Source organism: Siniperca chuatsi, linkage group LG6 (assembly GCF_020085105.1).
Source record: "Siniperca chuatsi isolate FFG_IHB_CAS linkage group LG6, ASM2008510v1, whole genome shotgun sequence".
Taxonomy (NCBI): Eukaryota; Metazoa; Chordata; class Actinopteri; order Centrarchiformes; family Sinipercidae; genus Siniperca; species Siniperca chuatsi.
The window spans coordinates 18,247,000-18,259,000 of NC_058047.1; the positions used below are offsets into that span (position 1 = coordinate 18,247,000).

General features: G+C 40.0%; 1 protein-coding gene across 5 annotated transcripts in view; it reads left to right on the plus strand.

The window, feature by feature from the left end:
* The window catches only part of tle2b (TLE family member 2, transcriptional corepressor b), an 83,083-nt gene that overhangs the window by 15,091 nt on the left and 55,991 nt on the right, over positions 1–12,001 (plus strand). For 4 of the 5 annotated variants that reach the window (XM_044198383.1, XM_044198386.1, XM_044198385.1 and 1 more), the window contains 2 exons: positions 3,754–3,851; positions 5,316–5,379. In XM_044198383.1, the coding sequence (XP_044054318.1) occupies positions 3,754–3,851; positions 5,316–5,379 (162 nt within the window). Of the gene's footprint in view, positions 1–3,753; positions 3,852–4,625; positions 4,806–5,315; positions 5,380–12,001 lie in introns of those variants that run through there. The other variant, XM_044198387.1, reaches the window with a different exon arrangement.

Consider the following 12,001-nt stretch of genomic DNA (forward strand, 5'->3'; position numbering starts at 1 on the left):
TACAATCAAACTTGTGACACAGACAGACTGACAGGCAGTTGAACAGACAGACACTGACAGACAGGTGATGGTGACAGCCAGTGGGTCCCACCCTCGTCCTGTTATGTGATACAGCACAATGGCCTTCACGCGCCACAACCCCCCCCCCCAAAAATAGATAATCCTTCCTAATTCTCTGCTTGCCCGTGCCAGCTCGACCAAATTGTGATTGATTGCTGTCCCACATAGTGTCTATGTGTGTGTGTTTGTTTGTGCACAAGTGACCCTTCCCTCCCTTCCTCCCCTCCTCCACCTCCACCTCCTAGATTAACCGGATCAGTTTTGGGTTTTAGGATCCCCTATGCTGGCTGTGACGGTGCTCACACACACACATATACACATACACACATGATAACACAGGCGGTAGGCTGTTTTTTTGGCCCTTCGTGACGCGCTATTGAACCCCTCACAGTCTGGGCTGCCATCTGTCACAGTACAGGAGAGACCAAACACACACACACACACACACACACATACACACACTCCAACAACAAATGTTTGTTCTGGTGTACATACGGCATGACTTGATGATGCTTCCATCTTTGTAAACACTGCAGAAGGATGCATTTATACAGTTATCCGCTTATATAACTTATAGCTCAGCTTTACTCTTACCTGCTGAAGAGTCCTTGAGCAAGACACAAAGTCTCCTATTATTACTAATAAGCATGAACTAATTTGATACCAACTGTCCATATGTGTGTCTTTATTCTGACAGGCAGAGCTCAGCACAGGCAGGGAATTTTTCTCCTTTTGCCTGAGGACCTTCTTTTTTGTGTGTGTGTGTGTGTGTGTGTGTGTGTGTGTGTGTTTTTTCATTTCCTTTTTGCTCATAAGAAATTTTAGTGCTCCAGGGTCCATGTAACTCATTCAAAAAGGTGCAACTGGCAAATCAAAAGGGAGACATTTTGGAGTTTTTGTCCCAATAGATGACAGAAATTCAAATCTCTCTCATCAGCATACTACAGAGGACGCCATGTTGACACCAACAGTTGACACTCACAGACCTCTTGTATAATCCAGATCTGTGACTATGGGCTTTGTTATATGACTTAGTGCTGCTGATGTAACCCGCCAGCAGCACTCTGTCTGTGTGCATCCGCATGAGTATGTGTCTGTGTGTTCATGGCAGCAGATGGTGGGAGCAGTATTACCACAGACCGATGGCCAGTGCACAGGGTAGAGCGACAAGGCTGTGTTGACTACAGCAAAGACAGCAGTCTCTCTCTCTCTCTCTCTCTCTCTCTCCGTCTTCTAGCAATCCCCTCGGTGTCAGACGGATGAATGGCTGGCTATCTCTCTCAGTCAGCAGCCACGGCGCTCTTTCATCATCTGTCTCTCTGCTCATTCTTTCATTCCTCTGTAAGGATGTCAGACTAGTCTATCACTCCCTCCAACCCGCAGTCCATCCATCCTTCTGTCTGTCAGATGAGTATCTATCTCTCTTCCACCTTTTTTCCTCCTCGTCAATTCATCCCTTCATCCCTGCTCTCCCTCCCACTGTGGGTTTGTGTGTTCTCTGTGTACTTATGTGTACTTTAAGTGTGAATCTGCATGTGCAGTAGTGTCTGTTTGTTTGTTTGTGTTTTTCAATGTGCTCATGGCTACGTGGGTGTGCATGTGTATCTGTGTGTGCCAGATCATTATCTATCCCCTCCCCCACTAAGTGTGTGTGGTGTGAATCAAGGTCAGTGGGGATCTGTTGGCAGACACCCCCATCCCATCTATCCCACCCACCCCCTCCATCTCTCCCTCCCACACACACACCCAGAGGGTTTGTGTGCGTTGTGCCCATCCAACCATCTAGATGACCCTGCTATGCCTGTCTCAGCTCAGTTTAGCTCAGCTCAGCTCGGCTCCGTGGATTAATTACTGGGGAACCCACGGCGTCTCTGACCTCCACCGTTGGACTAATTGAAATCTAATTGAATTGTGCTTGTCTAGACTAATGAAGCCCCGCCACTGAAACCGCCAATCTTTTAGCCGTAGCTGCGGGCTGAAAGCCACCCAGCTGCACTGTAGTGAGCGACTGCACTGTGCTGCTCAGTTTGGATGGATGGATGACTGGATGGATGGATGGATATGTGAACAGATGCTGAACAAATGTGTGGATGGATGGATTCATAGTTGGCTTGGGTTGTTAAATTACTAAATTAAAAGGCACACTTCATATGTTACATGACTTTAGGTACTGGATTAAAGGTCAACAGTATCATCAGAGGTATAAAAAATTGGAAAGTTGAGTACATCATACCAACCAAAACTTATCCTTCCTTATTTGAGAAAGTTGATCGTAGCTCATGTAAAAGCTGCATTTAGCATCTTTGCTGTTTGCCAGCGCCAAATCATAATGAAAGGAAACTTAATTTTGAGCCAAACGTGTAATGTAATACTTGAACTGGGTTTTATTAGCTCAGTTTTCTCTGCTTGCTGCATCAGTTTGTAATTTAGGCTGAAAAGATGGGTGTAGCCTATCTGAGTGGCACATAGGAAGAATCACTCACCCACCACTGCAGGGATCAGAGTTCAGTCCCCAGCTGTGGTGCTTCAGGTATGGCTGGGTGCACTTATCAACACAGTGGGCATCCTTTGCAGGGTGGCATGCCGATGAGGTGTCCTTGTCCCTGTGCTAGCTGCGTCGGAGTGCTTGTGCAGAGGGACGTGGCATCTAGGCAGGATAGTATGAACCTCAGTACTCCTGTTGAGGCTGATCACTCACAGGTGAAAAGAAGTGGCTGACAAGAAGTGGCAGAGACACCTGGCAGTCTGCATCCTCCCCAGGCTAACAGCGGGAGTCCCACTGTGCAAGGAAAAGCAGCCATTGGGAGAAAAAGGGAGAAGAATGCAGAAAATATGGTGTCGTCTTACATAAATATCTCCTCTGAGAATCCACAACAATATCAACAACAACAATAACACAACCATTTTTTACTACTGTAGATTTTCCTGACTACAAACTAATTCCCATCCTCAAACATAAACAACAACAGTATAAAAAAAAATCCACAGTGCCCTTGTTTCTAAAACTTGGGGGAGGAGGGCGGATGTCGAAAGCGCTTTAGATAGACATGGAGGACTGGTGGTGGTGGTGGGGTGGATGGTGGTTGGACCCCAGGGAGGTGCTTGTTTTGTTGGGCCTTCTTTAGCTTTTAGCAGGTGAGAGACGGTGCCGTGATTCCCTATAAGTTATTCATTTGACGTTTCCTCCCTTCTCAGCTCTTTGTAGGCTGGAATACATTAGCAGCCTGGCAGAGTAGAGAGGATGCTAATGTGGAAGAGAGGGAGAGGAGAGGAAGAAAGGATGGGGGCAGTGGAGGGAAGGAGGCAGAGTCATTAGAGGAGGAGGAGAACAGAGAGAGAGGACACGGCTTTATGATGTGTGGGAAGAGGAAGTGACCTTCCCTCTCACTTTCATCTTGGCTTTTTTTCTCCCCTTCCGTTGCTCCCTGACACACACACGGACATGCACACACACGCCTGCACACGCACAGGCTCATACACACACACATGCTTGCATGCACACACACTCAAATGTATGGCACATGCAGGTGCACATGTGCCTACACAAATACATTACAGGCACAATGCATACAATCTCTTCTCTTGAGCAGGAACGCACACACGCACGCACGCACACACACACACACACAGACACCTCAGTATCCATTTTTCATCCTTTCTTTCTCTCCTCCTCTTTCTATTTTTTCTGTGCAGGTCCCCTTGCAGCCCGGCCAGTCTTTCAAGTTCACAGTCCTGGAAACTCTGGACCGTATCAAGGAGGAATTCCAGTTCCTCCAGGCGCAGTATCACAGGTGGACACACAAATATTATACTGCACATACGACAGATGCAGTATACAGACCTACAGAAACGTCGACATTTTATTTAGGAATATACATTCACGCCATAAATGTCAATGGTTAACAGTTCAATTCTTTCTAATCAAGAAGAACTGGTGTAAATGGTATGAAGAATCACTCCACACTTTTTATATTGTATATTCTCTACTAAATGTAATAATTATAAAAACAACACATTGTAGCTCAGTTCAGTGGAAGTGGGTGTTGAATACTTGAATATAAGAAACAGTAATGATAATATGACAGCGTGCAATTGCTGTCGTTTTAATCTTTATTATTACACTGAATGTACAAAATAATGGGGGACTGATAGTGAGTTGTAGCCCTTCATACTGAATCCAGTCTCAGCCATCTTAAAGCTTTACACACACTAACTCGTCATTGTTGCCTTAATCTATAAACCACCTTCTTTGTAATAGGTATACATTTACAATAAGGAATCAAAGCTGTTACCTATATTCACTTTGTCAGTGTACCTCAAATGTCCTTTTTACATTCAGTATCTTTTATAGTGCAGAGATTTCCAGTTTCTCCTATGATATTAATACAATTAAACAAATATATTTTTATCTAATCTTAAAATGGAAGAATTTAATTGAAGAATAACTGAAGTTGTGAATTTAATTGCAGAATAACTGAAGTTGTGGATAACTGAGATTATAGTTTCCAACATATCAAAAGAAATGTAATGCAATTTAGGTCTTTTTTCTTTTCCCCCTTCTACAGCTGGAGGTCACTAATGGTCACGTTATCATATCGCTGACCCGAAGTGACTTTGGCTAAGAGAGAGAAGCCATTGTAGGTTAAAACATCCAGCCTATTGCTCACACCTCAGTGGGCAGGCTGAACAGCCTACTGCGATAAAACAACACCACTTTACTGCTAGACATTGGACTGGTGGATCTGGTTTGCAAAGATTTGTCTTTATTTCATTCATTATTGACTAATGCAATGCATTTGAAACACGTTTGAAAGTACTTTGGGAATATCCAAACCTGGACTTGATTCAAGACCAAAGCAGAACACAACAAGGCACAAACCTGACATGAAATGTGATACGTTGTCAGGGCCCATTGGGCTTAGTAGCAGAACTCGAACATAAACACACCAATGTACACATGACTTATATAACAAGACACATTCCCACACACATGGAGGTGTGATGAATTGCAGTGGTGAATAAAACACACCCTGCTGGCAGTTGCTACCATGAAGGTGATATTTTTCAGTGTCACTTTCAGCAGTAATGGGTAGCCAGACTGTGTGGCTAAGAATTTTTTTTTTGGGTATACTTACACAGCCTTAAACTATGTTTGACCTCTGTAATGTCTAAGTCCTGTGGAAATTATAATTTATTTCAGTGGATTCAAATACACCATTTAATCCGTGTGTGTGTCCTTTTTCGTCCTTGTGCAGCCTGAAGCTGGAGTGTGAGAAGCTGGCCAGTGAGAAGACTGAGATGCAGAGGCACTACATCATGGTAAGTCCAATCAGACCTTTACCAGAGCTGTATGGTGATTTGTTAGTCCGACTGAGCCACTCGGAAACTCTGAAAAGAGTCTGTTAGGTTTTTATATAGGAATTACAATCAGGGGAGTTGTATCTGTGTTTTTGATTAACTGGTTTGATACTGTTTAGTGTTTGTCATTCAGGAGTAAAAGATCTGTTTGTCTCTCCTCTTCTCTGTTGTTCTTCCTGTGTTCCTCATTCTTACTCAAGATTTCTTTCTTTCTCTATTACTTCTCTGTTTGAACTTATTTTCTCATTTTATTCACATCAAAAGGCTGTTTCTATAACAGAAAATTGACTCTGAACTTATCTTTAAACCACACATTGATCATGTCATGAAAAAAGTAAATTTTGGTGATGGTGTTCTGTATCGTTCCAGCCATTGTTTTACATTTAATGTTACAAAGAGACTTGTTTTACAACTTATACTAATAATAATGTGTTGTGCTGACATTGTTTACCAAAATGCTTCTAAAACTGATCTGTGTCCCCTTTATGTTATATATAGATAGATAGATAGATAGATATATATCTATCTATCTATCTATCTATCTATCTATATATATATATATATATATATATATATATATATATATATCTATCTATCTATCTATCTATCTATCTATCTATCTATCTATATATATATATATATATATATATATATAGATATATAGATATATAGATATATATATATATATATATATATATATATATATATATATATATATATATATATATATATATAGATATAGATATATATATCTATATATAGATATATATAGATATATATATATATAGATATATATATAGATATATATATAGATATATAGATATATATATATATATATAGATATATAGATATAGATATATATATAGATATATAGATATATATAGATATATAGATATAGATATATATAGATACAGATTTATACTAGGTTGATCTTTTTTTACACACCATTGCACAATGTTAGACACACTCATGTGGCTCCTTCTAGATATAAGACGTCAATTTTACTAGTATCAATTTATTTTTGAATGCATTAACTTTAATTATCCTTATTGTTGCTTATTTGTTCCTTATACGTCAAATTATTTACTAAGATGCTCTGATCAGATCCTCTTTATGGTCCCCTTTTGTATCTGAAGCTTTTGTTTCGGGCTCCTTCTGATTGGAATAAGTTACCTGTAAATATCCGTTCTTTGTCATCATTTTACTTATTTAAAAATGTTTTGTTTTCTCATCTTAAAACAAATTGCCTGTTTTCAGTAAAGCTATCACTGTTTCTTTATTTATTTATAGATTGATCTTTTTTTTATTGTGTCTAGTTCAAGGTTGTAACTCTTGTCTTTTGTTCTTTTTTGTTTTGTTATTTAGCTTGTTGTTTGTTTTGTCATTGTTGTGTTATATATTTTGTGTCTTGTACTGTTTCCGTTTTCCATTTGTTTTGTGAGTGTTTGTTTGGGACCCCCTTGAAAACGAGATGATACTCAAGTGGTTTATCCTGAGATAATAAACTTCGGAATTATTTTGATTATCTGTAATAGTGGAATACAGTATAAATTTCCACAAGTTGTACAAACCATTACTAAACCAGTATTATATGTTTTTCTCTCTGTTTCTCACTGTTTATCTTGCTCACTTATACCTCTATCTAAAACCTCCTTTCCAATTTTCTTCCTCTGTCACACCCTCTATCTTGCTCAGTCTGTTTCTCTGTCTCTTCTTCCTCTCTCTGTGTTTTCTCTCTCGTGCGCTAACAGCCTGAGCTCCCTCTGTGTCGGTGTGTCTGTGCGACTAAAGGCTCACATGTATCGTAAGCCTTCGTCTGTGGTACAAAACCCACACAGAGCCGACCAGAATACGATATGCACCATCTGCTAAGCTGCTCGCATTTCATAAACCTGGGAGAGCAGGCAGGATCAGGGCCGTAAGCTAGATAGACATACAGATGGATAGACAGAAAGAGAGAGAGAAAGGCAGATAGACTGACAAATAGACTAGTGTGAGAGAAAAGCAAGCAGGCAGACAGGTAAACAGACAAATGGATATAGAAGCACACAGACAGACGGGCAGAAGATACACAGATAAAAACAAACACACACACAAACACACACACACACACAGGAGATACAGCATAATTATACATATCCATTCATTCTACACTTACACACACACATCCTTGTTCTTCTGTTCTTATGAGGACCTTCCATTAAAGATCTTTTATTCCTCAGGCCCCAACTAATCTAATTCTAAATCTGGTAATAACTGACAATGTAATAAGTGCCTAATAATATCAAAACCTGTCAAAATATTTCTCCAAATGGGATAAAACTATGTAATGAAAAAAACTGAGAATACTGCCGTACATTATAGTAGTTATTCTTATACATCGTAGTAGTTATATTTATAGTAGTTAATGCGAGACTAAGTAACTTTTGAATGAAGAAACAACACAATTCAAGTTGTCACTGCATGGCAAAATGAATTCATCAGCAATAAATCACCCTTGTTCAGTTCAATACACTCAAGGTTTTTTCTTCTACAACCGTACTTGGTCTGGTATGACCAGTAGCCTATGGTGGCTAATGTTAGCTAACAAACCTTAGGTAGTGTGTAACTAACATTACTGAGTCAGTTTGTTGACTTGCAGTCTTCTCTGCTTGTGCTACTGTTACTACATTTTAGCATGTTTAAGATAGTCATTTCAGTAGCTTTATCACAAAAGTAAAACAAGACGTAAACACAGTGTTCCTCACCAATAGACATATAGTCATTCTGTATACTTACTTACGTTACGATATAATCTCCTCATGAGATCCTCAACCCAGTAGAGGGCCATTTTTATTACATTTTGAAGTTATTGAATTTTCTGGCAGTTGCATAAACACAATACAACTTTGAATAAATCACCTACTGCATAATAACAAATCCATACAATTGCAATACCAAAAACTTTAAAAACTTCAAAAAAGGTTTTGTTTAGGATTTTAAACTACTCAAACACGAACCCCCACGAACCAGAAGGACTTGTCAAACTCACCTCATTTCATAAAAATATCCTCACTATGCTTTTCAAAGTGGTAAAAAAAAAAGAAGAAGAAACGTGCACATAAATATGATACAGTGCAGAACACACACAAAGAAAAATCCTCTGAAAACCACAGATGTCTCAAAAACACCCACTTTCCTAATCTCAGGCACTCCCCATTTTAGCTGTGGTTTCACAGAATTACTGTGCGGAACAAACAGCCTAGACAAACATCCACCTTCTCCATTGCAAATCCTCACCACCCGATCTTATACAATAGGAGTGGTGGCATGCCAGCATAGATGCAGTTCTGTGTCTTTCCTTAGACTGGGGCAATGGATGACATTTGATCAAACTTTGTACATATTAAATGTCACGGCCTTTGTGACCACTGGTAAGCTAAGGAGGGAGAGAAATAGCACAAGAGTATCTTCTGCCATATGTTTAAATTCAGCACTAGGCTTTATCCCCGTGGCAGGAGGTCAGGGAGCTGCAGATGCAGATGACATATCCATATACGTTAGCATGACAGAAGGTTGGTTATATTATTTGAACTGTGGCTCACTATGGTGTAGTGGATGGCTAACACAGTGCTATGCTATTTCATAGGCATGGCACAGAAATGAGAGGGAGGGAAAAAAGGAGAGAAAATGAGAGGGAGGAGAGTGAAAGAGAGGCTCAAAGGGAGAGATAGCTTGAGAGAAAAAAGGCTCAGAGAGTGTCAGACAGAAAAAAAACACGAAGCTGCTGAGGGAGGGAGGGAAGAATACAAAGGGAGGCAGAGATAAAGAGAATAAAAGAGAGGGAAAGCGTGATAGAGGCAGGAGAGAGATACAGAGGGAAAGAGAGAGAGTGAAAAAATGCTAAAAAGGAATGAAAGAGATGAAATGAGAGAGAGGTACCAGGGGACAGAATTGCAGAGAGGAGAGATTGAGGGTGGAAAAATATGCTGTGAAGGGATGAAATGGAGAGAGGAGGGAGAGAGAAAAAAAGAGAGTATGCAACACAGAGTGCAAGAGAAAGAGATAGTGATGTGTTTGTATGGGGGGGCGTGAAATGAAAGAAACAGAGAGAGAGAGAGAGAGAGAGAGAGAGAGAGGATGCACGCACAGACACGTAAATAATGTGAAGCAACAACGGACTCGCTGCGCCCACAGAGGAGATAACCCAGAAGGCTATATTTAGCTCGTTAGGCCTGTCATCCACACTGAGGCCTGTTTCCACAGGCTGGGGCTCTGCTCACCACGCTGCACTGCTCCTGCCTTTACTATTCATCAGTTTTATGCTCTTTAAATACTAGGGTGAGGGGTTGGAAAGTAGGGAGATGGTTATACAGGGTGATACAGGGCTGATGCATGTGGGATTCTTTGTGAACTTTAAAGCTTTAACACCAGAAAAGACAATTAAGAAAACATGCATTTTTTCTTGTGGAAGGTGGCGATATTGTGTGTTTTGGCAATGTGATCTTTAGCGATTATTTGGAGAGACTGTCCTCCCAACGAAAACAGCTTCCCGTTTAGTCAGCGTTGGTTTCGTTTTACCATGACCACGATTGTTTCCTAACCGTAACCAAATATTTATTTGAACCCAAACCACAATCTTTCTCTAACCCTAACCAAGCCATTGTTGTGCCTAAACCTAACCAAACCTCAACTATAGTGGTGTCACATCAGAAAAAAGTTTTGTTTTTACAAAGGTAACTTTTGGTGGGTTTTGGAGGGCACTGACAAATTATGTTGTCCTGCCAATAGGGGCGTCAGATCAGAAAATGCTTGTATGTGGCATTTACAAATGATGTATTTTGACGGTTTATTGAGTAGGACTTGTTGCATTTGGCGCTATCTCTGAACTATCCTTGAATAAACCATGCCTGCTCTAGACGTGGATCTTCTTCAGAAGCAAATACCTGAAAATCTGATGAAGTATGTGTTAAAAAAGCACATTAAAACTTCAAGATAGTACATGTACATGTGGTTCCAGAAATGAATGAGAAAACCACTTTTTTTTGTCTTAACCACAAAAATTTTCTTATCTTGTTTAAACAATAATTTTAAACAAATTTTGTATCAAATTTACCGATGTTTTATTTATTTGATTAAAATTAGTATTCTTTTATTCAGTTTTGTCACTATGTGTCTGAGAAATAGTTTTTACACACCACATATTTTTAATATTAGTGGTATTTAGGCTAATGGTAATCACTAAATGGAGTTAATATTATGAAAATAGACTTATAGTGATAGACTGAAAACGTCACCACTACATTTAACTACTTGAGAGGATGTGACACTAACAAAGTAAAAAGCAAAACGCTGAAGTAAGCCGATAACTGCAGCGATATTGTATTTGCTTAAGAGCTCTACTTTTCTACCAGCCATCATGTTTTAACAGAAGGTGTTAGTTTTACTTTGCTGCAAGATATCTCCTTATGGCATGGAACTTTTCAAAGTCGAGAAGTTTGTTTTTCCTCACATTTACAACTTTAATTCTATGGCTGGCAATGGGTATGTTTTACACATTTCACGCTTGGAGAGATGATGCTATAACCCTCTCAAATTGCTCCTGTCCGTGGAGTGTTGCTGCAGTAAAACGGCAGAGCCAGGTTTTGGATATAGTGTGTTTGTATGTTTGGCAGACCCACTCTCTCTATCTTTTTGGATGGAGTGTATGTTTTATGTTGGCTGGGGCTCATTTCTTTGTATGTGTAAAGAGACATTGGCAATGTGTAACTTTAGTGGTAGCTGCAAACACACAAACATCAAATCACACACATTGAGAGTGCCTGTGGGCGTCTTGCTTTTCTCCTCCTGTTGTATTTATAATTCATGGCTCTCAGATTTCACTGCTCTCCTGGAATTCCACTGTGTATTTTTAAATAAGGTTGCATTGTAGCCCTGGCTAATCAGGGGGCGTAGATGTGTCGGTCACATGCTTACACAAAGTGCAAGCAAGTCTCCTGCCTGGAGAGTTGTGTTCAACCCTGCTGGCCTGAGGTTAAATCTTGCAAAAGAGCAGATACACAAGCACAAGGCTGAATGGAATGTGAGAGAAAAGGAGATAAAATAGTTGTCTTGCATCATAAAACCCCAAAAGTCAAGCATTTTAATCCAAAAAGACCATGTGTCAGTCTCTCCTTCCTTTCCTCTCTGCCTAGATGTAGTGGACTGTTTAAGACTTGCTTGCCTAAAATGTGAAAACCTTGATGATGGCTTTATGACTGAAGGTTTTACAGACAAATATATGTTGTAGTTCAGTTGCTGTCCTGGTTTTCTCAATTTTTTTTCTTTCTAGAATTAAATGTCTGGGGAAAAAAAGGTTTCTGAAGAGTCTTGACTGTTCTGCAGCTCTCCTCTCATTCCTACTGTCAAACACAAGACAAAACTCTTATAGGGGAATGGACAGCCCAGACCCTTTAATATAAAGTATAAAAAAGACATGTCTACTGGAGGGTGACAGCTCACAGTCGGGAATCACATTAGGTGGCCTCTCCATTGCTTTGTGTGTGTGTGTGTGTGTGTGTCTGCATGTGTGTTTAAGTGAGGTACAGAGGCACTGCAGGGGTCT